This window comes from Bubalus kerabau, chromosome 2, assembly GCF_029407905.1.
Source record: "Bubalus kerabau isolate K-KA32 ecotype Philippines breed swamp buffalo chromosome 2, PCC_UOA_SB_1v2, whole genome shotgun sequence".
NCBI lineage: Eukaryota > Metazoa > Chordata > Mammalia > Artiodactyla > Bovidae > Bubalus > Bubalus kerabau.
Genome location: NC_073625.1, coordinates 192,885,046 through 192,912,814, shown reverse-complemented (window position 1 = coordinate 192,912,814; position 27,769 = coordinate 192,885,046). Strand labels below are relative to the sequence as shown.

Below are 27,769 nucleotides of genomic sequence, written 5' to 3'. Positions count from 1 at the left end.
TTCTGGGTGCCAGGGTTATGCACCAGTTTTATTCTTTTATAAACCTTTATTTTCAAAATTTTCTAAAATGTACATGCAATATTTTTAAAATAAAATGATCTTTGAGAGGTTTCAATACATGATTATCAAAATCATTGACACTACTTTTTTCAGTAAGATGCAAAATTGACAAAGTTAAAATAGGTAGACAAACATGATTTATTACTTTGCTAGAAGAGGATTCCAAGCAGTGTGGTGCAGGCCACACCAGGCTCCCCCAGGTCAGGGCCCTGCCTGTCAGCGTTGGGCACAAGCCCAGGACCACAGCCCCAGACTCAGGCCCTTGTGGGTCTCAGTCATCTGCACAGTTCACAACCCACTGCTGACCATCCAGGAGACAGGCACATACTTCCCTGGATCCTTCTGTATCTGAGAAGACTCGTGCAGACACAACCAAAACTGTTAATATACATCTTAAGAAAAATAAATATTCTGTACAATGTCATTACAAGGATCCGTGATTTGCCCTCACCCCAGTCACTACAAAATCGGGAAACCATCATTTGAGTTAAGAGGCAGTCTTCTTGGCTGTTAGTGTCAGTTCAGCACAGGATGTGGTGCTGAAAACACACTCTTTTTGAACCATATTTACAAATACACAAAGTTCCAAATTTTAATGTGCTTAGAAGAATTTTTTAAAGAGAAGCAGAAATGATTTTGCTGGGGTTCCTTGACCCTATTTCAAAGGTGGATTTTGCTGGGGTTCCCTGACCCGGTTTCAGAGGTGGAAGCCACAGGCGCCCTGCCCACAGGCCCTTTTCACGTTGCCTCCAACGCAGACTCCATGTCATGGTGGGCCCGGCCAGGCCCTCAGTACTTGAAAAGGTCGATGAAGTGCTGCGGGGACACAGGTGTAAAGCAGCTGTCCGGGTCGGCGGCCGTGCAGGGGTGGCCCGAGTCCTGTGGGAGGGGCAGGGCGTTACCGCACGTGCTGGGAGGGAAGCCAGCTCAGAAGTCACCAGGCATTCACTTAAATGCACCTGGACCCCACCACACAGGTATGTGGACAGCAAGCAAGAATTAGGAACACGTGGCTGCTCAGCAGGGCGAGTTTCTCTGCCAGTGCATGGGGCACAGGTGGCCCTGAGTCAGGGGGCCGGGAGGAGCCTGCGCTTCCCTCCTCCCCACCCCCAACCCCGCCCTGGTCATGCTGCCCTCTCCCCCGGCGGTGGGTCAGGATCCACTCTGGAACTGCTCTGGGCACTACCCACCCACGGTCACCCGAGGGCCCAGCACCACACCCCATGGCAGAAACACCCAGGGCTCACTTGTGTCAGCAGACAGAACAGCCTCAGGACCTGGGGGCCAGTTAGGCCAGTGTCTGGAGACAGGACCGCCCCCCCCTCCCAACACAGCCAAGCCTACACCCCTGGTCTAATGGCAGCTCGCGGGACCCTGATGGTGGCCAAGTAGGAAGGGCAGTCACACGTCAACAGAGGCTGCAGCCTCATTGGTCCAGCCCCAGACAGGGGACGCGCACAGACGCAGGCATAGAGGAGGTACCTCGAGTAATAAAGCAAGGCGGCAGTCCTGGAGGTGGCGGAGGAGGAGAGCAGTAAAGGGAGGAAAAAAGGGAAAACAGGGTTAGGAAGAGCCAGGCCACACCAGGACTCAGGCTGAACATGAATCATTTATGAAAACAACCAACATCACTGGGCAGTGAAACCGAGGGGAGAGCTGCCCCCGAGGCCCCACGCAGCAGCTGGAAGCCAGAAGACCCACAGGCCATCTGGGGCCGACCTGGCTTCCACCTCCTCCAGTCTCGGGCCCACAGCTGGTGAGAGAGCAGATCCAAATGACCGTCACGACTTCACTGAGAACATGCAGAGCAGCAGGTCATACTGCAATGTTTCTAGGTTTCCCTGAAGCCCACTCACTCCCTCTGAGTCAGCTCGGTGGAATTAAGTGAATAATGTAGGTTCCACAGGAGCCAGCTCCTTCCTGCTCACCCACGGTTTTCAACTCGAGGTCAGCACCAACTTGCCCCTCTCGCCACCAGCTGGCTGCCCCACTCCTCACCACAGCCCAGGGATCTGTGGGGCTGGCTGTCGGCACAGGCTGGGACCAGCGGCCTCCCGGCCCCCGCTGCACACTGCAGTGTGGGCCTGGCAGTGGACACACAGTCCCGATCCCTGCCTTTGACTGCATTCACTCTGTCTGGCTTCCAGCCCACTCCACACCTGGCTTTAGCTGAAGTTCCTGAAAAGCAGCTAGAGGATGGGGTGAGCACAGTGGCCTCACAGGAGGGCCACCCCACGGAAGGCAGACAGGCCTGAGCTGGGCCTGTGTGCAACTCCAAGACCTCCTTTCACCTTGCCGACGTTCCCCCAAAGCAAAGCAGAAAAACTGACACAGTGTCCAGAGATTGAAGCCAGGTCAGACAGGATGGCTTGGGGCATTTGGGGCAGCAGCATGAGCTCGCGGCAGAGCCCCAGCCTATGTGTGTGGAAGAGGACAGGTCTGGTGGGACACGGGCAGCATGGGCACAGTGGGGTATCGCCCCACATGGGGCTGAGCACCATGCAGCCTCCACGCAGCAGGCCTGCCCTCACAGAGGCACCACGAAACTGGGCTGAGGCCTGCGGGGGCCAAGCTGTGTGTGGGGGTGCGGTGGCCAGCCGGGGAGCTTGCTCAGGCGCTGACACAGGCAGCAGGGTCCACCACAAATTCCAGACACTCGTTTTTTCTTTAAATGTCCACCCATAGACTCAGAAGAAAGTGGAAGGGCCTCTGGGAGAAAAAGCTGCCATGTGACCCCACAGATGGACAGAGCCAGTCCCCAAGGCTGCATAGAGGTCAAGGCACTCGGCCTTCAAGGCAAGACTGTGAAGAACATTTCAGAGCCAAAGGCCAGCAAGACACTTGTTCTCAATTTTCATAAACAAAAGAATCTGTAGGCAAATTCTTCTGGAAACCCAAAAAATTACCTCTCAATTTTTAAAAATCCAGAATGCCCCTATTTCTTGATACTTCACCTGAACATTCTGTATGCCAACACAGAAAGTAGCAAGGGTGTTTCTCTGTTCACTACATCAGAAACAGCGTCCTCAGATGGTCTAAGACAGTCTGCCACATGCAAAGATGAGACTTCTGTCCCAGGGGGACACACCACTGCTCCCAGTGTCTCTGGAATAAACCTTCGGCTCGGGGGAAGCGTCGTTCAGAGCAGCGACCAGATCATCTCATCCGCTGACTCAGGCCTGAAGCTGCCACATGTCTGGGACTACCCTCTGTGTGCTGTGGCGGACTGGTTCACCCATGTCCCGCTAGCACCCTGGCAAGACTGAGCGTGAGGTGCCCCTGGCCTGGAGGAGGAGGTTCCACAGAACCACCACTGCAGCCGTGCAACACCTTTCCTCTTGTTAACTGTGCAGAACAAGCCATGCCAGACTCCAAAACAAGTCAGAAATAAAGTGGTCTCCGGCTGGCCCCCTGCAGCACCAGCAGTAAAGCCTTGTTAACACGGGGACTCCCACCGTACAACCACGGGGGTACAGGTAAAAAAAAGCCCACGTTATCATGTATATAACCTGAAATGAAAACAATTTAAAGTAGTCATTTGTTTTTCAGCAGTTTAGAGTTTGCCTCATAATCCAGCCAACAAATTACAGATAAACAGAAAACAAAAAACAGCCACGGTGCTTCAGACCAGGCAGAAGGCACGTGGCCCCGTGGCCCCAAGGGAGGACCCCGAGCAGCAGGGGCAGACCGCCTGTCACCCTCCTGCCCATTGAAATTTCACAACATTAAACAAATTCAGACTCAAGGCAAACTACGGAAATGGTCTTTCTAAGAGGAGGTGAACAGAAGCACCCGTACCTCCCGCTGAAACTTGTTTTTATCAGAGTCTGGACAGGAGAGGAAGGGACCAGAGAGGAAGAGGATGGGCCTGACAACTGCGGACACAGCTCAGTCTCCACAAGGACCAGACATGCTAAGTTCAGCTCAAAAAAACAAGAGGAGCCCGGGCGCTTTCATGGGCCTCTCCTCTGCTCCAGGGCTGTGCTGTGAGGAAAGCCCCTGGAGGCACCATTGCTGGGGTCCTGACAGTGGAGCTAAGGCCAAGTGTGGAAAATGGGGGTTGGGAGTGGCCTCCCTTGACTTCCAGAAGAGGCGGGGATCCCGACCCTCCTCTCAGGCTGTGAGCCATGAGAACAGCGGGAAGCAGCCCGCCAGGACTCGGGCCACAGCACAGTCAGCGTGCTTACGGCCAGGGACCAGATCATGCCCTACCATCCCGCACCAGACGAGGTTGGGTGGCCCCAATTTCAGGTCCAACCACAGTTCTGCTTTGGTGAACCTGCCCCTGGCCCCAGTCCCCGGGGAGACGCCGTCATGTCATCACACTCTACACCCGGGTGGACATCCCTGGGGAGACGCCATAATATCACACTCTACATTCAGGTGGGCAGTCCCTGGGGAGACGCCATCATGTCATCACTCACTACTCTCAGCTGGACAGTATGTCTCTCCAGGAGCACAGGTACTATCCTACCTTCCAGAAGAGGATGCTGCAGTGCCGGCAGAAGTGCAGGGTGTCTCCATACTGCTCCTTGGTGGGGTAGTGCTTCTGAAGCGCAAAATACATCAGCTTCCACTCCACATGGCCTTTTTCTGAAAGGATCAAGTGTCTACAAAACTAGACAAACAGACTTCTGTTCAGAAGCAGATGACTTTCATAGCAACGTCATCTGCACAACAACTGTAAAAGGCAACACGCTGCAGGAAACATTCAATTATGTGAAATTAAATTTGAGCTGAATCTATACAATGGAATACCATGCAGCTGTTCAACAGACTTAAAGGTTTTTATCTGGAGTGATGTCCATGATGTCTATTAAGCTAAAAATAAGTTACATGCTCTCGAGTCTGACAGGGACTGGTAACCAGAATGCAGAAAGTATCCAAATACAAAATGGGCAAAGGATTTGGAGAGACACACAAGCAGGCAACAAGCACATGAACAGATGCTCAGTGTCTCGGGCCCCAGAGATGGCAGGAGGCGGCACCTCACACCCTACAGGGCAGCGACCACACCCTCAGAGGAACAGGCAAGGATGGGACGCTGAGCAGGCGGGCTTGGGCGTGGCCAGGGGCTGCCCGAGGCAGCAGCATCTTCACAGTTCCTCATGATGTTACCCTCTGCTCGTGAGCCCCTTGCCCCCAGGAGAAGGCAACCATGGTGGCCCCACGGCCTGGCTGTGCCCAATCCTCACCCTCTGATTCAGGCAGGAACCTGCTTGCTGCCTCCACCACCTGACTTTCTCCTGGATGGATACATGACCCCTCAGGTCTGCAAGCCTGTGTCTGAGGAGACACATGACATCTGGTCCTCCCTGGGGCAAGACTGTGTCTGCTTTGGCCCTGCACGCTGCTGTGTGTATCATGGGCACCCAGCTGGCGGTGCTGTGCTCCAAAAACCACGCAGCGCACGGGTGGCAGGGAGGGGCAGCGATAAGTGGAGACACACAGCATCCACCAGAACCCAAGGCTGGCCCCTTGGGAGGCATCCTGGGAGGGCAAGGTGCAGGGAGCAGGTGCCTACCCGTGAGTCTCCGAGGGGACATGCCGCCTGGAGAGGGGCCTCCAGTTACAGGAAAGACTTATGGCCCGTCCTTGACAGGAAGAAACTGCCCTGGTTCTGCTGCTCTGTTCCAGATCGTTTTTAAAATTAGGGCTTTCTCCCCATGAAAAGCAGGCTTTCCCATAGTGATTCTAGTCCACTCCCTGAAGCGGCCAGGCTCGGCCATCAGGGCCACAACCCCCACTCACCTGCTTCTCCCCAAAGTGGTACTGGCAGAGCTTCTTCCACAGCTGCCGGTCCTCGCTGAGCGCGGACAGTGTCGGGGTCACCTGACCCAGGGTGACGATGTCCCACCCATCTGAGAACCTGTACAGGATGTTGCTGAGCATGTGCACAGGAAGGTCGCTGAGCGTCAGGCCACTGTCCACCTGCTGGGAGGGCCCGCACACTTACTCCAGCGGGAACGCAGGAGCTCATCGGTCACAGTGACGTCTCCCTCCTCCCCACTCCTCCCAGATGACACCCTGCAGCGGCCCTGGCTGAACCTGGGCCCGGACACTGACACCCTAGTCCCAGAGTTCGCAGGTGATGTGGCGCCACTGCACACCAGGGACTTGGGGACAGTGGCATCTGGGGCACATGTCCTGGTCACGGTCTGGAAAGCAGACACACCCCGCATGTAAGTGTCTTACAGGCAAGTGGCCCTCACAGCACAAGCCCCTGACACGGGAATGAGGCTGCCTGGACATGGAATGTCAGAGCACCCCTGCTAACTGCAGGGCCTTAACTAGGGAATCATCACTCCCTATAAATCGCGCATTTACACAACAAATACATGGCCCAAGGTGACCTCTGAACCCAACCAGAGATAAACCAAACACAGCGTAAGACACTTTAGTGAACGGGGTCAACATTTCTCTTGGTGAAACCAGTTATCAGAATAAACACAAAACATCAAAGACAGCAAGAAATGAGATGAAAACACCAACCCCGAGAAGCAACAGCAGGTCAACAGTCACCACTATACGGTGCAGTCTTCATCTACTGAATGTCCTTCTAGTCTCAAGTATCTAATCTGCTGTCAAGGTCAATTAATTTACCACCTCATCACCCACAGGACCAGCTGTTTTTAATAATTACCATCCCCATTGTCTTTCCAATGACACCTGTAAGCCATTAAAGAGTCTTCTGGCCTAAATCCATCTTACGACAGTCTAATATGTACTCAGGAAATGTAAAGAGAAAAAGCCTTTGGAAAAGCTGTGATAGTCTTCCACATACACTCAGAAGTAGCAATGGCTTCTGTGATGTAACAGCAGACTCACTTGCAGGCCAGAAAGCACATACCTCCGTCATCTGAAGATTCTGCAGCTGCTGCTGCCAGCGGAGAACGGTCTCTAATCGGCAAATCCAGATGTTGATGTTTCCCACCAGCACGGACTTCCCTACTCCTCGGATCAGAATGCACAGGGTGGAGCTGAGGTCTTGGAGAAGATCCTTGATCAGGCGAGGGTTTTGGTGGTCACCGAGAACTGGAATAAACAAAAACAAAACAATCCAACAATACCGTCAGCCGCCATTGTTAAAAATGACCTGCTTTCGGGCTTCCCTGGGGGCTCAGTGAAGGATCCATCTGCCCATGCAGGAGAGCCACGGGTTTGCTCCTGGATCCAGGAAGATTCCACATGCCTCAGAGCAACTAAGCCTGTGAGCCACAACTATGAAGCCCGTGCTCCAGAGCCTGGGAGCCGCAACTACTGAGCCCATGAGCTGCAACTACTGAGGCCTGAGAGCCCTAGAGCCTGTGCTCGACAACAAGAGGAGCCGCCACGATGAGAAGCCCGTGCACCACGACTACAGAGGAGCCCCCACTCTCTGTAACCAGAGAAAGACCCGGGCGGCAACGAGGACCCAGCACAGCCACAAAAGAAAGGAAGCAAAATGATGCTTTCACAACCCAGGTTAACAGGATGTGACTTATACACACAGGGGAGTGTCACTCAGCCTTAAACAGGGCAGAAATGCTGATGTGTGTCACATGAAACCTGAAGACCTTATGATAAGAACCAGTCACAGATGGACAAGTGTTGTTTGATGCTCCTGATGAGGTCCTTGGAATAGTCAAATTCACAGAGCACACAGATAGCGGGTGCTGGGGAGGCGGCGTTAGTGTGTATGGGGACAGTGTGTCAGTTCTGCGGACAGCGTGTCGCCGCTGTGGTGGCCACAGCCACAGCGATAAGTGTGTCAGTTCTGTGGACAGCGTGTCTCCGCTGTGGTGGCCACAGCCACAGCAATGAGTGTGTCAGTTCTGCAGACAGCGTGTCTCCGCTGTGGTGGCCACAGCCACAGCGATGTGACCGCTCAGTGCCACTGAGCTGTGCACTGAAGATGCACAGGAAAGATGGTATTTTAGGTATATTTCACCACAAAAGGAAAATAATGATCTAATTTCACTGCATATCCAAAGTGGCATCATTTTTGAGGTATCACAAGTATGATGAGATTCGAAAACTTCCAAATGCTGTCTGATGGTGTATTTGTGGTTGAGTCTACAATTTTGTCTTTAAAACCATCTCTACTTTCTTTTATACTTAATCATAAAGAGAACTGATAGTTAAAATGGCATATACATGCATAAACTCTTAAAGTTCCATTTATTATTGGCCATTAACTAATCAAGACAAACATTAAGTTAAGAAGAAAATTACAGGCTTGTCTGATGCATAAGAAGTAAGTCACAACCTTGCTAATTACAGAATCACTATATAGCAAAAGTGAGCTATGAGTAGTTAACCATGAAGGAGAATGCGTCCGTTTAAAACTCAGGGATTACTTTCTCAGGGACTTCCCTGCCAGCCCGGTGGTTAAGACTGCACTTCCACTGCAGGAAGCATGGGTTCAATCCCTGGTGGGGGAACCAAGATCCCACCTGCCTCACGGTGTGCCCCCAACCTGTCTTTCTCATCACAATATATTCTTCTGGGTCCAAAAGCACCTTTTAAAGACCACCACCAAGAACATCAAGTACCAAGAGGCCAACCTGAGCCCATCACATTATCTGACACCATTAATACTAGGGATAAATGAAGGAAAAATCCAATCTCCTTGTACTAAGTTTCTAACTAAGACTGAGATCAGTAAAAACGCCAGTGCTCGCCTTACCCTTCTGAACGATCTTATCCAGGATGTTGAAGTAGTTCTTCTGGGCCACACCACTCAGCGAGGTCAGCTGGGACTTTGCAATCAGCTGCAACAGCTTGAGAGGGGGAGGGGTTACAGGTGAGCATCGCCTCTGAAGGGAAGCCCACCTCCCCACCCCAGTGACCCGAGAAGAAAGCAAAGGATACAGGTAGGGCTGCTGCTCAACCTCCACCCTCCAGCCCTGGTCGGCGTCCTGGCCACCCCTGCTGCACTCTGTGCCCCCTCCTCTGATCGCTCCAGCCTCACATGAGCCAGGCCTTCCCTGATGGCCCCCCAGCACATCTGTCCCTCTGTCTGTCCCTCCAGCTTCCTTGCCAGTGCTGCCCTCCCACCATTCCTGCAGGTCCATCCGGGCCCGATATCCACCTGCCTCCCAGGCCCCCCCTCCGTCAGAGGCTGGCTGCTCTCAGCACATGGAAGCCATTGCATCCCTCCTCGGCTCTGAGGGAGGAGCAGTCCTGGTGGCCGGCAGGGAGGCCAGCGGGGAGGACCCAGAGGGACATGGCAGCAGGGCCAGCTTCTCAGACACAGAGCTGCCCCTCCCCTCCGCACGTCAGGGACACCGGTCATCACAAACACCGCTCATCTGTAGGAGTCTCCAGTGACCCACGCCTAGCTCTGTGCACACCGCATCAGGAGCCCCAGGTCAGCCCATCCCCACCGCCTCACGTCCTGTGACTGCTGTGCCCATGCAGGCCCTCACTGTGGCCACGCCTGTCTGTGGTGCTGGTCAGACCCGTGCCTGCACACACCCGTTCACTGAGGCCCGTACTGTTCCTGAGCAATCTGAGCCCCTCTGGGTGAGCCACGAACACATTCCAGAACCCAGATCACATCTGCTCCTGTGTCTCTGAAAAGGGATTCTTCATCCCTCCTCTCCAGCCCTCCCTGCTGCCTCTGTCAGTTGCAGAGGGAGGAGAGAAAGTGCCAACTCACACACTCTCGCACACACGCACACACTCACATACTGTGTTGACTGTGGAGGCCAGAACAACAAACATGACAATCACACGCTAACTGCTGGGGAGGATCACGCCGCTAATTCTAGTGCGTCTACACACATGTGTCCTGTGCTGCAGTGATTACAGAAACCACACCCCAGCCCGGCTGGGGTCACGTAACCATCCAGCGCTCTGTCCTTGCAGGAGCACTTCTACAGGCCGCTACGGGGAGTACGTACCACAGCCTCGTGGCACTGTTAAAAATCCCAACTAACAGTTTCATGACTCATCACTTACTCTTGGCTTAGGACAGTCAGGTGAGTAAACTTGCTAGGCAAATAAAAACAAACAATAAATGGAATATATAGTGAGATCCCTTATTTTCTGAATGCAGGAAAAGGTAAAAATTTCTTCTAAAAATGTATCATTAACACAATAAGGCTTCTATGCAGCTCTGTTTTGTATCAATTCCCTTCTCTCCACTAGCTTGCTCCCCTCTATCGAGCAGGGCTCATGCTCTGGGAAAAACAAAGTAGAAAATGCGTATGAAACCACCGGGCAAGAAACCCTGAGAGAAACTCCTGCTTCTCCGTCTGTCTCCAACGTGACACATGAGGTGGGCTGGAGGGAGCTTCAATCCTCCTCCTCCTGACCCCCAGCCCCCATCCCATGGTTCTCCACCAGGAACAAGCACAGCTTTACGCAGCTGCCAAAAGGATCTTAAACATGTGACATGATAATCTTTAGGGCGCAACCACTCCACGTGTCCTCTGGTGGCTCTGAAATGAATACTCACCCTGACCACATAATTGAACCTTCGGATGTCCTGGATCGCACTTGAGAAATCTAAGCGATTAAAAGCTTCTCCCAAAGTACAGTAGCCGTGTCTCTGGAAAAACAGACACAAGTTACGATACCTCAAATCAGCCAACCAGGCAAAATGAACGGACAGCTAACGGGAATTAGTCTGTGCAAGTTCTTTTTTTTTAATTTTCACAAAGGATATTCATTTTCACTATAATTTATTCCATATTTAGATTTAATTTTAGAGTAAAATTAAAGCCATTCTAAATCTGTCATTTATGTATAATCAATTATGTATATGCATTGACACTCTACACCACTGTAGATACAAAGATAAATACTGATTAAATACTTGTCAATTTCTTTTGTTGACATGCATTTGGGGAGGCCCAAATTAAGCCTAAAATAACAAAATAACCAGATGTATTCTAGCCTGTGCAACTACAAATACATAAATCATGCTTGGCCACTATAAAAAGGCATCTTCTATGAACACACATGTTGCCACTCAATTCCTCTGCAGGCAGTCCTGTGTTTGTCCAGCCACTCAGGATCAAGGCCGAGACGCACCTGAGTGGGGCAGGAGGTTTGAATACTAGTGTTTAGGTGGAAAGGGCTGGAGGCAATGGGATGTGACAATGGGCAGTGTTCAGGCTGGGAACAGGGGGCCGAGCACCCCAAAACCCAAGCATGTGGTAATAAGGCTCACGGGTTCAATAGTCAAAGACCACAAAGGAAACGTGACTTTTTTTTTCATTACCAGAAACACTGCTATTTCAGATGTTTTTCCTTAATGATACGCCCCATGTTCTATAGTAAGTGCTGTACAGATTTGAACCCTAGGTTTCAGAAGACATTTTAAACTCTATCTCTGTTTTTAAACACTTAGAACACAGAGAGGTTTTCAGTTCAGCACTGTGAGGATAAAGCATGTGAATAATCACAGAAAACATGAGGAGACGTGTTTCAAACAGAGACAGGAGCAGGCCCAGTGGGGCGGGAGGCACAGGGGACGCCTTGTCTCCGACACAAGACACAACCCCAAACCGCAGCAGCCTCGAGAAGTCAGCAAGACACACTCGTCGCAAATGCTCAACACCACTAGCTGCAGAATGTTTCCCTGGGAGCTGTGCAGGGAGCTTCGGTCATAACATGAAACCCATCACAGCCGGTAATGTTTCTCTCTCTCAGTGAACAGCATCCAGACACTGGTGTGACAGACCCCTCCCGGGCAGCAGACACTTGGTGGGCCCAGAGGAGAAGACCAAAGGTGCAATGCTCCATGGAGGGGGGCCCTCCCGACGCCTGCCTGCACCCCTGCCCCGTGGACCCAGCGCCGTCTGAGGCCTCGCGGCCCCTCCCCTGCTGCCTCGTGTGCACCAAAGCAGGACCCTCCTCTGTCTCGGAGTCTTTCATGAGCTCACACAGGTCCTCCCGGCGGCACATCCATTTAACAACAGCAGCTACTGCCAAACAGCTCAGAGTAACTCCCTGTCTCAGGATCTAACCCTTAAGCTTCTAGGAAATGCGGCTGGTTTCAGAACATCCACTACCAACACTGCCAGAACACTTCACTCACGCTAACATAGTCTAAACACATGCTAAACAACTCCTCCCAAATCATTTCCCCCAATTGTCACAAAATAAGGCAAAAGCAAAAGGGTCTTTCAGGTTACAGATGGAAGCAAGCTTCCCCAGATACCAAGCAGAGAAAAAGGAAACAGACACCTGATGTGAACAGACCAGACCTTCCGCCAAGAAAGGGCGATGGCAGGGCTTGAACTGCATGCTCTTTGCAGATTCCAACTTAACTACCAACACCACCTTCACTACTCTACAAATAAATGAGGGTTTACAAGCTGTTCCCACCCTCCCAGAACACACAGGGGCCAAGAAACAGCCCCACCAGCAACAGCAGCTCCCTGTGAACAGCTCAGGGAGGGCAGGGAGAAATATCAAAGCACCTGTGGGCCCACACTTGTTCTGAAACAGCCCTGAGCTGAATCAGATCTGTACGGGGCACTGACATGCACCACACACACACACACTCACACCACACACACACACACACACACAGGCACATACACCACACACACGCAAATTCACCACACACACACACACACACATTCACCACACAGAGACACACACACACTCACACCACACACACTCACACCACACACATGCACACACGCACGTTCACCACACACGCACACACACGCACATTCAGGCACATAAACCACACACGCACATTCACCACACACGCACAGGCACATATACCACACAGGCACACACACGCAGACTCACACCACACACACACACACAGGCACATACACCACATACGCACACACACGCACACTCACCACACACACACACAGGCACATACACCACACAGGCGCACACACGCACACTCACCACACACACACAGGCACATACACCACACAGGCGCACACACACACTCATGCACATGCAAACACTGTCTGAAAGACCCTCGTAAAGCTTTCACTCATCAGAATTTGGACACTGATTTGATATTGCAAAAGAAACAATTAACGTGACATCACACAACCAACAGAAACAATACAAAATATACTCTTATTTATAACAGAATACTTACTTCTCTTGTGCTTTCTTTATGGACATAGATCCAGTTTTCACGATAAAAACCTAGGATAAAAATTTGTTTTTAACATCTGGTGACTCTTTACCAAATGAGGATTTTGAGGAGCTTCAAAAGCTGCACGTGTAATGCTGTCTGCTGCCGTGTGGACAGGAGACCCCCTGACTCGGCCACATGCTTCGCGTCCCAACATCAGTTTACAAAGTGCTGAAACGTCTTCGCGTGAAAGATGTCATGGCACGGCCATGTCTTGGTGACTTAGAAGAAAATAGTGTCACCAGCGAATTCAGCCATCTCCAAACATAAATGCCTATAAATATGCATTTTGTATATACCTTAATAAAAATTCTTTTCCTCTTTCATTGTCCCTATATGGTATTCCATTTAAATACACTTTCCACGTAACTCCTGTCCCAGAGCTTCAAGGATCGAGACTACACTGTCCATGGGAGCCTCCAGGGGGCGCACGACTGATCACACTAACAGGCCCTCAGTGACTCAGGGCTGAGCACATGCACAGGCGCCCTCTCAGAGCTGCCCCATCTCCAGGCCCCCACCCACCCTGCCTACAGGCTCCAGCTCTGACCACAACTATCTCCTGTTCCGAAGCAGCAGTGTCCCCTGCACCAAAGCAGTATCAAGGCCTGTAAAGGTCAGCCTCACTGCTTGGGAGTGAACAGACCTGAATTCAGGACCGCTACTGTGACTCAGTGGTAAAAAATCCACCTGCAAGGGCAGGAGACACATTCAGGGTTCAATCCCTGGGTTGGGAAGATCCCCTGCAGGAGGAAATGGCAACCTGCTCCAGTATTATTGCCTGGAGAATTCCATGGGCAGAAGAGCCTGGGCAGGCTCGCAAGGAGTAGGACATAGCGACTAAACACACATAATTCAACATTCAGACAGGCTGTTCTGTGGGTTTTCCTGTCTTTTATTTCATTGCTGTAAATCTTACTGATGACTTAGTCAAGCAAACGGCAGAGCTGCAAGACTCTGACCAAGTCTGACCTCCGGACACACTATTGCTTATGTAACTGGATCAGCATTTCTGCCCTAGAAAAGCACTGTCAACACAATGCAATTTATCAAAACAGTCCACAAGCAAACATCATGAGATGATTAACGAAAATGATCTTACACTGAGTATTTGTGTCATTTCTAAAATGGTCCTTTTTCCTTTTTTTGGATGCATATTCGTGCTCTTCATTACTGAATATTTCTTCATCTTCACTATTTAAGATACTGAAACAAAGATACATTTTATTAAAATATTTTTACAAGGATTTCTTCATTCGGATTTTCTTTTGTAAAATAAATAAATAAATTTTGGTTTATTTGGACAATAAATACTTTTACAATTCAGGAGCCCAAAATAAAAATCATGTTAAAATCTGGAGGCAATCACTTAATTTTCAAAGCAATAAACCACACGTTTGAAATTACAAGGCTAATATCTAAGTTTTTTGTTTGTTCTGAGAAATCTGAGGTTTATCCTGATTCTTATCAGAAAGTTGCATCAGGAACTGATGTACATGTTTTAGAATCTCCTAAGGATTTTGACATGCTCAACCAAGGTCATTTCAGACTTTAAAACTTATATTTATAATCGATACACTGGAAAAAAGTACCTGATACTAATGATCTGCTGTCTCCCTGATCCAATGCTGAGGAAACACCCAACATTTCTACTTGTGCCCACGTCCCCAGAGACTCAACCAGAACTAGAGACTCAACCAGAACTATTCTTACGAAGCATCAATCAAATAATGCTGCCTATTAAGGCCTTTAACTGAAGCCAGATGAGGTAAAACATGTCTTTTATCCACTGAAATACATGTAATTTAAAGCTTTCCCATTTTTTTTCTTTCGGATGAAACAAGATAATAAAATCATAAGGTGATAACTAAACAATTTGAAAACACTTTCTTTAGGGAAAAAAAAAATCTTCCTTGTAGTTTAAAAAAAAAAAGACTAGGCAAAACGTAGCCCACCCCCTTCCAAAGTGAAGACGCACACAATGGTTACTCTCAGCACACTGACCCTGGACAGCTTTCCAGCTGGTGGCAAAGAGGGGCTCCCTGGAGATTCTGGCCAGCAGAGGTCCAAACACCGAGGCTCAAAACCAAGGAGGTCACACCGCTGGCTTCCTCGCCACCACTCTCTGACAAGAAAATTGTACACAGGCGCCATCCACTAACCCGAATTCACTTTTAATAAAAACAGCTGAATTTGCCAAATGAATGCATTCATCACTGTCAGAACAGACTTAAACACTGGCAAGAACTGTAAATCATCAAGACAGGCAAAAGAGCACACACCCAACACAAACAACTGAACATCCAGTGACAGGCGCTAAACAACACCAATCATAGAGATCGGATGGTCCTGTCTGTATCTCATACCTAGTCACACACGAGTTTGCTGTCACTGATTCAAGCACTAAAGGCAGACGCTCTCGAACCTGAACAGCTTTGCTAATGACAATCACAGAGGTATCCAGGAGGAGCGGAACCACACTGCTCCCCAGAAAGACATCAGAGAAGCGGAACCCAGCACGGGGGATGAGGGAGCTGCCCGGCAACCCCCTCCACGCCCCGCCCCCGGAGAGGCAGGCTCAGACACACGTCTGGCTGGCCGAGAGCAGTGAGGGGCACTGGGGAGACACGCCCACGTGTGCTCTGCCACACTCTGCCCTGGGCGGGCCAGGCCACCAGACTGCCCCTCATCTGAACGGAGGGAGGTCCGGGGACAAACGTACAGGAGAAAGCACAGACACCTATGCACTTATGCTGTCCGTTCAAAATACACAGTTGAGAGTTAGGTCAATGTGAGATCAAGATATGCAGTATGATCCACGCCAAGACCTGTGACTCTCTGGAGGAAGAGGTCCCCAGACCTCCCACTCCCCAAACGCTGCAGGACACGTTACACAGACGGTGAGTGACACGCCACGGCCCGCCAGCCTGCTCCTGTGTCTGCAACCACCCACTTCATCTGGAGAGGACCACGGCCCCTGCCCCTGCCGCTCACACACCAGCTCGTGAGGTGGGGACAGGCGTCTCCCTCCTCCCTTCTTCATGAGGTGGGGACAGGCGTCTCCCTCCTCCCTTCTCCCGCCAGGAGGAAGGCAGCCCTGGGGTGAAGCTGCACCCTGAACCACACAGGTGAGGCCGCACGCTGGGACCCGCAGAGCAATGAGATGTGTCACTTCAGCCCCCAGCAAAGTCACAGCGCCATTCAGGCCTCCAACAGAAACCTCTCCCGTCTGGTGCAAGCCATTATTATGGGCTTCAGACGTAGGCCACCAGCACTGCGTCTTTCCGTTTCTTCTCCTTCCTCAGCTATACGTGCATGTTTAATCGCTTCAGTCGTGTCTGATTCTTTGTGACCCCATGGACTGTAGCCTGCCAGGCTCCTCTGTCCGTGGGGTTTTCCAGGCAAGAATACTGGAGTGGGTCGCCATTCCCTTCCCCATCATCAGCTATAATGGGAGGTTAATAACACCACCACCTATCTCTCAGAAAGCTGTAAGGAGTAAACGCTTTAAATAAAAAGAAGACAGCAGCATCTGTGTGTGGGCACCAGGCACTCCACCAGGCTGAGACTCTGGCTAATAACTTGTCTCCTCACACCAGCCTGTCTGGGGGCGATTCTCAGCCAATTGGTAAGTCACGGGGCTTCAGCAGATGTGACATCAATGTTGGATGGGACACGCCGTGGCTCTGCTGAGCTAGACTCACATGCCATGTCCTATGTCACACTGGCTGTTCTCCCCCTCAAGTTCCTGGCTCCACGCATCACATCTTTTCCAGCCGTCTTCAGTTTTCATCCAACTCCATCCAGGAGATCTCCAGTCCTGGCCCAAAAATGGCATAGTTCACCTATAAAACATGGTTACTTTATGTTAAAAATGTGTAACTGATATGGTTCTTTTCATTTAGAACATGTGTTCATTAATTTTAATGAATACAATCCTATTTAAATGTCTATATGTGCCTTACATGCCGGCTACCCACAAAGATAATACAGTGAAGATAACACAGTACCTCAGTTGTCCTAACAGGGTCAGACAGATGAGGACTGGTGGCTTTACTAGCCCAATCCTGCATGTGTCATGAAAGGTGTCCTAGGGCTGACATCCCAGGTCACACCTGAAGAACAAGCAGTCAGAGAGTAAGGAAGAACGGGGGAAATGACACTAAACAGAAAATCCACTCAGAAGTTAGAAGCAAAGGACACAAGACACTGACGCTCAGCCCTGCACACAGTCGAGTTTGGTGAGGCTGACCACGTAAGGGGAGGAGCGGGGAGTACCTGACATGAGAACAAAGAGGCCACCGCTGCAAATGGCTCAAAGGAGCTGGACTGCACTCTGAGGACACAGAGTGGCCAACAAAGGACCTCTGCAGAGAGGCGACTCAACCAGATCTGAGCTTCCCAAAGACCTCAGGCTACTCAGTCTCTCTGCCAGCACCTCGTGTCTTCCCAGTAATAAGTGTCCTCTGAAATTACATGGCTGCTGCCTGCCTTTCTCAAGAAAATACCATGTCTTGTTCAACTCTGTATCCCAATACCTGGAACGATGCCAGGCACACAGGGAGCTCACCAATCACTGAATGAATGGAAGAATGAATGAAACACAAGCAGATCCATGACTCAGAGGAGAGGGTGAGGCAAGAGAGTAAGGTAGGAAAACCATCAGCATCCAGACATGACCACAGGAACCATCTCTCAGACAGAGACCAGACAGAGTAGGGCAAGGAGAGAGTCAAGCCACACGCTCTAAGACTCACTGACATCTAAGGGACAGGCAGATGAAGAGGAGCCAAGAAAGGACACCAAAAAGGAAGAGCCACAGATGTAGTGGAAGTGGGAAGGCAAGACAAGAATGGATTCAAGAAAGAAACCATCGACAGAGAAGTAAGTGTGATAAAGAAGCCAGTACGGTAAGAACTTAAAAGTATACATTGTATTCAGCTGTACAAAAGGTATTTCATAATCCAACAGAAAGTTTCAATAGAGTAACTGTGTTATACTAACCTCATGTCCAAACTAAATCTGGGGTATTTCCCTAATATCACACATCATATCACAGAGTACACAGGAGATTAAAGTGTTTAAATACCATCTCCCAAATATATTTAATATAACTCACAAAAAATAAGCTATTAAATAGGCATTTATACAGGCTTAAAAAAGACAAAAATATTTCAGAGAGAAATGATAAGCCTTCAACAATATTCCTGAGTTAAGTACAAGTGCCCAACATGAAACGTATGAAGTAATTTTCCACCATACCAAGAGGATCTCAAAACCTTGTTAAACTAATTCATCAGAACACATCTTTTTTAGTCATATATTATTTAAATCCTTGCTTTAGAAAATAATTAAAAACAATTACTTAAATCTCAACAGTACATCAATAAAGCTCATATTACACTCTTGTTTCACAACCACAGATCACCCTGAAATGCAAAAGCCGCCACCCGTGTCCAGTCAATCCAGATAAAACACAAACAAGAGAAAAATGTCTGTTAGGACCACTCTGACAATTGCCAAAGTATCTTTCAATATCATATTTAAACTGAATTTTAGAAGAATCAAATGGCAACCATACAGAATATTGCCAATAGGTCCAAGATACGATTTCTTCAATGACAAATATATAAACACAGACTAAATGTATTGTTCCAATCCCAAAGAAAGGCAATGCCAAAGAATGCTCAAACTACTAAACAACTGCACTCATCTCACATGCTATCAAAGTAATATTCAAAATTCTCCAAGCCAGGCTTCAACAGTACGTGAACCGTGAACCTCCACATGCTCAAGCTGGAAAAGGCAGAGAAACCAGAGATCCAATTGCCAGCATCCAACATCCAGTGCATCATCAAAAACGCAAGAGACTTCCAGAAAAACATCTACTTCTGCTTTACTGACTATGCCAAAACCTTGCCTGTGTGGATCACAACAAACTGTGGAAAAATTCTTCAAGAGATGGGAATACCAGACCACCTGACCTGTCTCCTGAAATATCTGTAAGCAGGTCAAGAAGCAACAGTTAGAACTGGACCCGGAACAACTGACTGGTTTCAAATCAGGAAAGGAGTATGTCAAGCCTGTATATTGTCACCCTGCTTATTTAACTTATATGCAGAGTACATCAAGAGAAATGCTGGACTAGATGAAGCACAAGCTGGAATCAAGATTGCCGGGAAAAATATCAATACCCTCAGATATGCAGATGACACCACCCTTATGGCCGAAAGCAAAGAAGAACTAAAGAGCCTCTTGATGAAAGTGAAAGAGGAGAGTGAAAAAGTTGACTTAAAACTCAGCATTCAGAAAAGTAAGATCATAGCATCCAGTCCCATCACTTCATGGCAAATAGATGGGCAAACAGTGGAAACAGTGGCTGACCTTATTTTGGGGGGCTCCAAAATCACTGCAGATGGTGACTGCAGCCATGAAATTAAAAGATGTTTGCCCCATGGAAGAAAAGTTATGACCAACCTAGACAGCTTATTAAAAAACAGAGACATTACTTTGCCAACAAAGGTCTGTCTAGTCAAAGCTATGGTTTTTCCAGTAGTCATGTATGGATGTGAGAGTTGGACTATAAAGAAAGTTGAGCACAGAAGAATTGGTGCTTTTGAACTGTGGTGTTGGAGAAGACTCTTGAGAGCCCCTTGGACAGCAGGGAGATCCAGTCAGTCCATCCTAAAGGAAATCAGTCCTGAATATTCATTGAAAGGACTGATGCTGAAGCTGAAAGTCCAATACTTTGGCCACCTGATGTGAAGAGCTGACTCATTTGAAAAGACCCTGATGCTGGGAAAGATTGAAGGCAGGAAGACAAGGGGACGACAGAGGATGAGATGGTTGGATGGCACCACTGACTCAATGGACATGAGTTTGAACAAGCTCAGGGAGTTGGTGATGGACAGGGAGGCCTGGTGTGCTGCAGTCCATAGGGTCGCAAAGAGTTGGACATGACTGAGAGACTGAACTGAACTGGTTGTTACATTATGCATCCCTTCCCTAAAGGTATACCAGTATACTCCTTTGACGAAATGAGAAAAACAAATGGAAGCCCCCTCCACATGCAGTATATGTAAATACATTTATACATAATTGCAGATGAAGGTAGTCAAAATGCACAGACTTACAGTTATAGAATAAACAGGTACTAAGGATGTACTGTACAAGCTAGTTAAAACTGCTGTACATTATATATGAATGTTATAAAAACAGTAAATCTTATGACTTCTCATCATGAGGAAAAATACTTTTTTTTCCTATTTCTTTACTGTTGTATCTATATGAGATAATAGATGTTCACTAAACCTACTGTGGTACTCATTTCATGATGTATGTAAATCAGATCATCATGCTCTACATGTAACATTTGGTTTAAAAAACTGAAAATAAAAGCTACCATATGATTCTGCAATCCTACTCCTGGGCATATATTTGGAGAAAAACATGATCTGAAAAAATACATGCACCTGAATGTTGACTGCAGCAGTGCTTACAACAGCCAAGACATGGAAGCAATGGACAGAGGCCTGGATAAAGAAGATGCGGTACATACATACAGTGGAATATTACTCAGCCACTAGAAAGAATGAAATAATTCCATTTGTAGCAACATGGGTGGACCTAGAGATTGTCATACTGAGTGAAGTTAAGTCAAAGAAGGAGAAGTATCATATGACATCCCTGATGTGTGGAATCTAAAAAGAAATAATACAAACAGTAAGACTCAAAGACTTAGAAAACAAAGGGAAGACAGAGTTTTGGAGTTTGGGACGGACATGTACACTCCGCTATATTTAAAATGGACAACCGGGGAGGGAAGAGGGAGGGGGGTTCAGGATGGGGAACACGTGCACACCCGTGGTGGATTCATGTTGATGTATGGCAAAACCAATACAATATTGTAAAGTAAAAAAAAAAAAAGAAATGCTCAAAATATAAGAGTTTTCCAATCTCAAAAAAAAAAAAAAAAAATGGACAACTAACAAGGACCTACTGTACAGCACATGGAACTCTGCTTAATGTTATGTGCCAGCCTGGATGGAACGGGGGTTGGGGGAGAATGGATACATGTATATGTATGGCTGAGTTCACCTGATACTGTCACTGTTCACTGGATACTATCACAACATTGTGAATCAGCTATACCCCAATACAAAATAAAAAATTTAAAAAACTTACATACAATGCTATCAGTTCAGTTCAGTCACTCAGTCGTGTCCGACTCTTTGCGACTCCATGGACTGCAGCACTCCAGGCCTCCCTGTCCACCACCAACTCCCAAAGTTTACTCAAACTCATGTCCACTGAGTCACTGATGCCATCCAACCATCTCATCCTCTGTTGTCCCCTTCTCTTCCTGCCTTCAATCTTTCCCAGCATCAGGGTCTTTTCAAATGACTCAGTTCTTCTCATCAGGTACCTAAAGCATTGGAGCTTCTGCTTCAGCAGCAGTCCTTCCAATGAATATACAGGACTGATTTCCTTTACAATTGGCTTTGCAGCCCAAGGGACTCTCAAGTCTTCTCCTACATCACAGTTCAAAAGCATCAATTCTTCAGCACTTAGCTTTCTTTATGGTCCAACTCTTACATCCATACATGACTAATGGAAAAATCTTAGCTTTGACTATATGGACCTTTGTCAGCAAAATAATGTCTCTGCTTTGTAACATGCTCTCTAGGTTGGCCACAGCTTTTCTTTCAAGGAACAAGCATCTTTTAATGTCATGGCTGCAGTCACCATCTGCAGTGATTTTGGAGCCCCCAAAAATAAAGTCTGTCACTGTTTCCATTGTTTCCCCATCTATTTGCCATGAAGTGATGGGACCAGATGCCATGATCTTAGTTTTCTGAATGTTTAGCTTTAAGTCAGCTTTTTCACTCTCCTCTTTCACTTTCATCAAGAGGCTCTTTAGTTCCTCTTCACTTTCTGCCAGAAGGGTGGTGTCATCTGCACATCTGAGGTTCTTAATATTTCTCCCAGCAATCTTGATTCCAGCTTGTGCTTCATCCAGCCCAGCGTTTCACATGATGTACTTTGCATATAAGTTAAATAAGCAGGGTGACAAAATACAGACTTGTCTACTCCTTTCCCAACTTGGAACCAGTCTGTTGTTCCATGTGCGATTCTAACTGCTGCTTCTTGAACTCCATACAGATTTCTCAGGAGGCAGGTCAGGTGGTCTGGTATTCCCATCTCTTGAAGAATTTTCCACAGTTTGTTATGATCCAAACAGTCAAGGCTTTGGCGTAGTCAATAAAGCAGAAGTATACGCTTTTCTGGAATTCTCTTGCTTTTTCTATGATCTAATGGATGTTGGCAACTTGATCTCTGGTTCCTCTGCCTTTTCTAAATTCAGCTTGAACATCTATAAGTTCTCGGTTCCTGGACTGTTGAAGCCTGGCTTGGAGAATTTGACCATTACTTTGCTAGCATGTGAGATGAGTGCAATTGTGTGGTAGTTTGAACATTCTTTGGCATTGCCTTTCTTTGGGATTGGAATGAAAACTGACCTTTTCCAGTCCTGTGGCCACTGCTGAGTTTTCCAAATTTGCTAGCATATTGAGTGCAGCACTTTCACGGCACTTTCATATATAGTGCTATATGTCACTAATGTCTCAGTAAAACTGGGAGGGGAGATGTTATGTAGAAAAATGCCCCTTGAAGAATTCTTTTTAACAGGAACAAACTGTAACAATTAAAATATCTAAAAGAGGCTTTGTTAAATATATGTTATTACACCAGGGATGTAAGTGACTATAAATAATAATTGTGTGAATATTTATTATCATAAAGAGATATTCATAGTATATTAAGTGGAAGAAGTTTTAGGAAAATATATGCAATACTTCTGTGTATTTCTACATCTGAGCAGAAGTTTATACGTGTGCGCACAGAAAAAAGTCTAAAAGCAGATAAAGCAAAATGTAAACAGTGAATACCTCTGTATGTTTCAATTTTAAGTGATTTCATGTTTGAATTTCAAGTACATTATTTTTTCTTTGAGATATTTTTATTTTTAATATTTATTTTCTTAGGTGAACATGTATTAACCATGTGACAATTTTTATAGAACACAATTTGCTGATGTGAAAGACAGAAATGGTGACATTGTTAACCTATATTATTTGATTCCTAATGTAGGTGAAGAATTATCCCCAATATTTGTTTCTTTTTTTCTTTTATGATTTGTAAGCTCAAAGGTTTAATAAATTTATTATTTTAGTTTTTTCCTTTCTTATAGAATTTAGAAGTTTCTGTATAGTTAAATTAATAAACTTGGTTTCTCATTTAAATATATATATATATGTATGTATGTATAATGCACTCTTGTACTGAGTGAGTGAAGAGAGAATGATTAAAAGAAATTCTGTGTAAAAAGCAAACCATCTGGGAAATGCCTGAAGAAAAATGAGGACATGAGCTTAGCCCTGGAGCATGGTTAGACCTTAAATGAATGGAGAGGAAAGAAAAAATACCAATCACAGAAATGATGGGTGAGAAAAATATGAAGACAGGAATACATGTGACATGATTGAGAATAAACAGAACAGGCTGGCTGAAATAGAGAAATTTACAGCAAGGCTGGCAGGTATGTTGAAAAAGAGACTAGGAGAATGTTGCCTATCAGAGATATTGGACTTTATTCTCTAATTAATTCAAAGTTTCGAGCAATCCAGCAATGTGAGCAGAGCTATTTTGAGAATCATTTGCCAGGGTCTGAAGGATAAATTGAAGGGGAGAACAGAGGCAGAAAGAACAACTACTTAAGCCGTAGAAACCTCTTGTCGACACCTCAGCTAACAAAATCATTTAAGACTTTATGACACACATTGTACTTGCCTCTGTGAACACCATGCCCACTCACCACTTAATGCATTTATATTCAGGCCTCACAAGCAATCCCTATAACATTTACACCAAGTTTCTACTGTAAAGTTAAGAGTCATCTTGGGGTTTCCAGTAAGATAATTGATTGCTTTACAACTACCAAAACTCGACAGATAATCACAGTGACTTCAACAACTCTGTGAGAAACAAATATATTTGGCCTTAATTTTTCAGCTGCTAGGGAATGAAATGCAGCTAAATGGGCCATGGAAATAACAATAGTACATTTCCAAAGGTTTTATTTTCAACACAGAGTAAAAGATTTGTTTCAAAACAAATGTGTATAGTCCATCCTATAAATGTGAATAATCTTTATACTTATGCTTTATACTTGCATATAACCTTTTTTTTTAAATTGATGTATAGTTGATTTACAATGTTGTGTTAGCTGCAGATGTATAGCTAAGTAATTCAGTCATATACATATTTTTCATATTCTTTTCCATCATAGGTTATTACAATATATAACCTTATATAATACTCAAATGTAATCTTTATGCTTTAGTTCATAAACTAAAGCAGAGATTCTGGAACCACAGTGATTACAAACAGCAAACCGCCCTCCCCCCAAAAAAAAGCCATCACAGAAAAGAAAAATATGAAAACACATGACTAGCAATGTGAAAGACTTAGCTCTCAAATTTTCAAAAATGTTCCCAGTGTGAGACATCTAACAAATCTGCATACTGAAAAACAGTATTACTAAAGTTTTGGAATGATGACAACCCATCATCTTGTATGGAAATGTATCTATCTGTTCTACTAAAAGATCTGAACTGCTAGCATTTTACAAATTTACTTAAAATTACTTTTTTTTATAATTTCCAAATACAAAAATAAAAACTAGAAATTACTCCTGAAAATTATTAAATGTATAAGAGTAACGACTCAAAGTGTGGCTACTCTTGTGAAGTAGCTGGTACAATCTGCAATATTATGCACATTTTACCAACTAATGTCAGAGAGCATATGGGGCTATCTATTGTAAACCTTTCCTTGATGTCTGTTCTATACAGCAGGACATGGAGGTGAAGCACTGCAACAGAACAGGACTTTATGAACTTCATTTACCAGCTCAAACTCCTGCACAAGCGAATCAGAAGTAACCAAAAAATGTCTTTCCTTCACAAAGTTAACTTTCTGTTAACTAATGATAACAGAAGCAAACATTTACTAGATCTCAGTATGGTGTAGGCATTACTCTAGCCAATCTACCTCTACTATCTCTTTTAGTCCTTACACTACCCTACAAGGCAGGAAATGTTACAATCCCCTTTTAAGAGTTTAAATCTGTATTTTACAGATGAAGGAACTGAGGCCCCAAGGTTGGTGGAGCTGGGATTTACAGTCATGGAATCTCAATCTACGATCCATCTCTAGCACAACACTGTTATGACGGCAATTCCTGGATACCACCATCCATCTCTATCGCAACACTTTTATAACAGCAATTCCAGGACACTGTATAAAAACAGATGTCATAAAACTGCAGGGTTTTTTTCCCTTATTTTTTTTGGCTCATATGTCATACATCAGATATGATCTAAAGTAATGCCATAAACTTATAGCAGAAAGGCAAAGAAGAACTAAAGAGCCTCTTGATGAAAGTGAAAGAGGAGAGTGAAAAAGTTGGCTTAAAACTCAACATTCAGAAAACTAAGATCATGGCATCCGGTCCCATCACTTCATGGCAAATAGATGGGGAAACAGTGGAAACAGTGGCTGATCTTATTTTGGGGGGGCTCCAAAATCACTGCAGATGGTGACTGCAGCCATGAAATTAAAAGACGTTTGCTCCTTGGAAGAAAAGTTATGACCAACTTAGACAGCTTATTAAAAAGCAGAGACATTACTTTGCCAACAAAGGTCTGTCTAGTCAAAGCTATGGTTTTTCCTAGTCATGTATGGATGTGAGAGTTGGACTATAAAGAAAGCTGAGCGCAGAACTGATGCTTTTGAACTGTGGTGTTGGAAAAGACTCTTGAGAGTCCCTTGGACTGCAAGGAGATCCAGCCAGTCCATTCTAAAGGAAATCAGTCCTGAATATTCACTGGAAGGACTGATGCTGAAGCTCAAAGTCCAATACTTTGGCCACCTGATGCAAAGAACTGACTCATTAGAAAAGACCCTGATGCTGAGAAAGACTGAAGGCGGGAGAAGGGAACGACTGAGGATGAGGTGGTTGGATGGCATCAGTGACTCAGTGGACATGAGTTTGAGTAAACTTCGGGAGTTGGTGATGGACAGGGAGGCCTGGTATGCTGCAGTCCATGGGGTCGCAAAGAGTCGGATACCACTGAGCAACTGAACTGAAAGTAATAGTTGATCTAAATATAAAACACAAGACAAGGAAAACATATGAAAGGAAACAGCTAATAAGTTTAAAAAGGCTACATATACCTTGCTTTTTAAAAGTCAGATGGAAAGTAAATGGAATAACAGTACTTATCTCAATCACTGATTTTCAAAACAATAAAAACTATAACTGTAGAGCAACAGCTATTGCTATACAAGCACAAGTTACAACGAAAATAAAAGGCAGTTTCGTATTTAGACAAAAAGCTGGCAAAGGAGTTTCTTCTCCAGTATTTATCTTTCATCATCAATTTTGAGAAAATAATTTCCATTGTTCTGAGATAAGAATGACTGATTCTTCATTTGATAAGCATTTGACTTTTTCTGTTGCTTTCTTTTCCTTACAAGACTTCCAAACAATGTTGACAGATAAAACATGAATATGGCTTCTAAGTGTGGAAGAATCTTATCCAGAGAGATCAAGCAGGGGTAAATCGAGGGCTGGAAATCAGAAATGGGGTTTACCATACGAAGGCCTGAGAGATAATCACAGATGCCATAAGGAAACGGAAAACAGTCCCGAAAGAGGGGGAGTGGAATAGGAAAGAAAAGAGAACGCGAGTTATTTCTGATTAGGGCTGGAGGGAAGGGTTTGCGAGAGGCAGGAAAGGAAGGTTCCTCAGGACTCCTTTCAGATGAGTCTTAGCAGGCCAGGGCTGGGAGAATGGGCAAAGCGGAGCTTACCGCGAAGAGAAGGATGCAAAATGCAGAGGCGTCAGCTCAAGAAAAACAAGGAAGGCAACCGCAGAGGGGCCGCAGCCGAGCGAGGGGAGACGACCGACGCCGGGAGGACGAGTCTGGCCTGGGGAGGGCGGAGCCGGAGGGCGGACTCACAAGACGCCGGGCCGAGGGACGGGGATCCCGGAGACGGCGGGCGGGGGGCGGTGGGCAAGGCGGCCAACCTGGCGGGGGCGGGAGGCGGTTAAGGACCGGGCAGGGTCGTGAAGGAAGCTGGACTGCGTGTCGCGAAGGGTGGGCGCGGGGTTGAGGCCGGAAGGCTGCCTCGGTCCCCACCTGACACGCGAACGCCTACAGTCCCCACCTGGCGCGCGCAGCATCGCACTCCTTACCTAGCGCGCCGACGATCCTGGCCCCACCTGGCGCTCAAAAGCCCACAGCCCGCACCTGACGGCGGAGCGTCAGGCTTTATTGCCGGAAGTTGCCCGCCGCCTACCCGGGAGCGCCACGGGAAAGCCCCGCCCCCGGCCGCGCTGATTGGCCGGCGCGGCTCCTAGAGGCCGTGTTGCTACCCTGATCCCGGAGTCGGCAGTCCGCGCGTGCGCAGTGGGCGTCGCCTGCCCTAACCTACTGAGCTGCTGACTGCCAGTTCGCAGTGGGTGCGGCCCAGGCCGG

At 47.0% G+C, this 27,769-nt stretch overlaps 1 protein-coding gene and 1 long non-coding RNA gene across 10 annotated transcripts; one reads left to right on the top strand and one right to left on the bottom strand.

Moving 5' to 3' along the window:
• Positions 1 to 27,627, bottom strand: FBXO25 (F-box protein 25). 7 transcript variants are annotated; one of them, XM_055569893.1, is made up of 12 exons: positions 27,487 to 27,618; positions 27,101 to 27,318; positions 16,870 to 17,010; positions 14,268 to 14,371; positions 13,127 to 13,176; positions 10,505 to 10,597; positions 8,729 to 8,822; positions 6,911 to 7,095; positions 5,812 to 5,994; positions 4,535 to 4,678; positions 1,543 to 1,569; positions 1 to 939 (listed from the first exon to the last, which is right to left on the bottom strand). In XM_055569893.1, exons 3-12 carry the CDS (start codon positions 17,001 to 17,003, stop codon positions 850 to 852), a joined length of 1,104 nt encoding a protein of 367 aa, XP_055425868.1. In that variant the 5' UTR covers positions 17,004 to 17,010; positions 27,101 to 27,318; positions 27,487 to 27,618; the 3' UTR covers positions 1 to 849. The 7 variants fall into 7 exon arrangements, with proteins under 7 accessions (XP_055425868.1, XP_055425871.1, XP_055425869.1 ...); XM_055569896.1 differs by having other exon boundaries at positions 5,812 to 5,991; XM_055569894.1 differs by lacking the exon at positions 27,101 to 27,318 and having other exon boundaries at positions 27,487 to 27,627.
• On the top strand, positions 8,889 to 10,590 carry LOC129644301 (uncharacterized). Of its 3 annotated transcripts, XR_008710789.1 has the most exons (4): positions 9,278 to 9,412; positions 9,913 to 10,025; positions 10,195 to 10,324; positions 10,456 to 10,590. It is a non-coding gene; the product is annotated as an uncharacterized LOC129644301 (long non-coding RNA). The 3 variants fall into 3 exon arrangements; XR_008710790.1 differs by lacking the exons at positions 9,278 to 9,412; positions 10,456 to 10,590 and adding an exon at positions 8,889 to 8,915 and having other exon boundaries at positions 10,195 to 10,332; XR_008710788.1 differs by lacking the exon at positions 10,456 to 10,590 and having other exon boundaries at positions 10,195 to 10,332.
• Positions 27,628 to 27,769: the final 142 nt, after the last annotated feature.

What these genes read in the sequence shown, in the direction of transcription:
- FBXO25 (XM_055569894.1), bottom strand. Translation starts at nt 17,003, where the DNA reads ATGCCATTTTTGGGCCAGGACTGGAGATCTCCTGGATGGAGTTGGATG. An exon ending in AAATGACACAAATACTCAGT is followed by an intron (nt 13,177 to 14,267) that starts GTAAGATCATTT and finishes TTTTTATCCTAG; the next exon opens with GTTTTTATCGTGAAAACTGG. An exon ending in ACCACTTTGGGGAGAAGCAG is followed by an intron (nt 4,679 to 5,811) that starts GTGAGTGGGGGT and finishes CTGTTTGTCTAG; the next exon opens with TTTTGTAGACACTTGATCCT.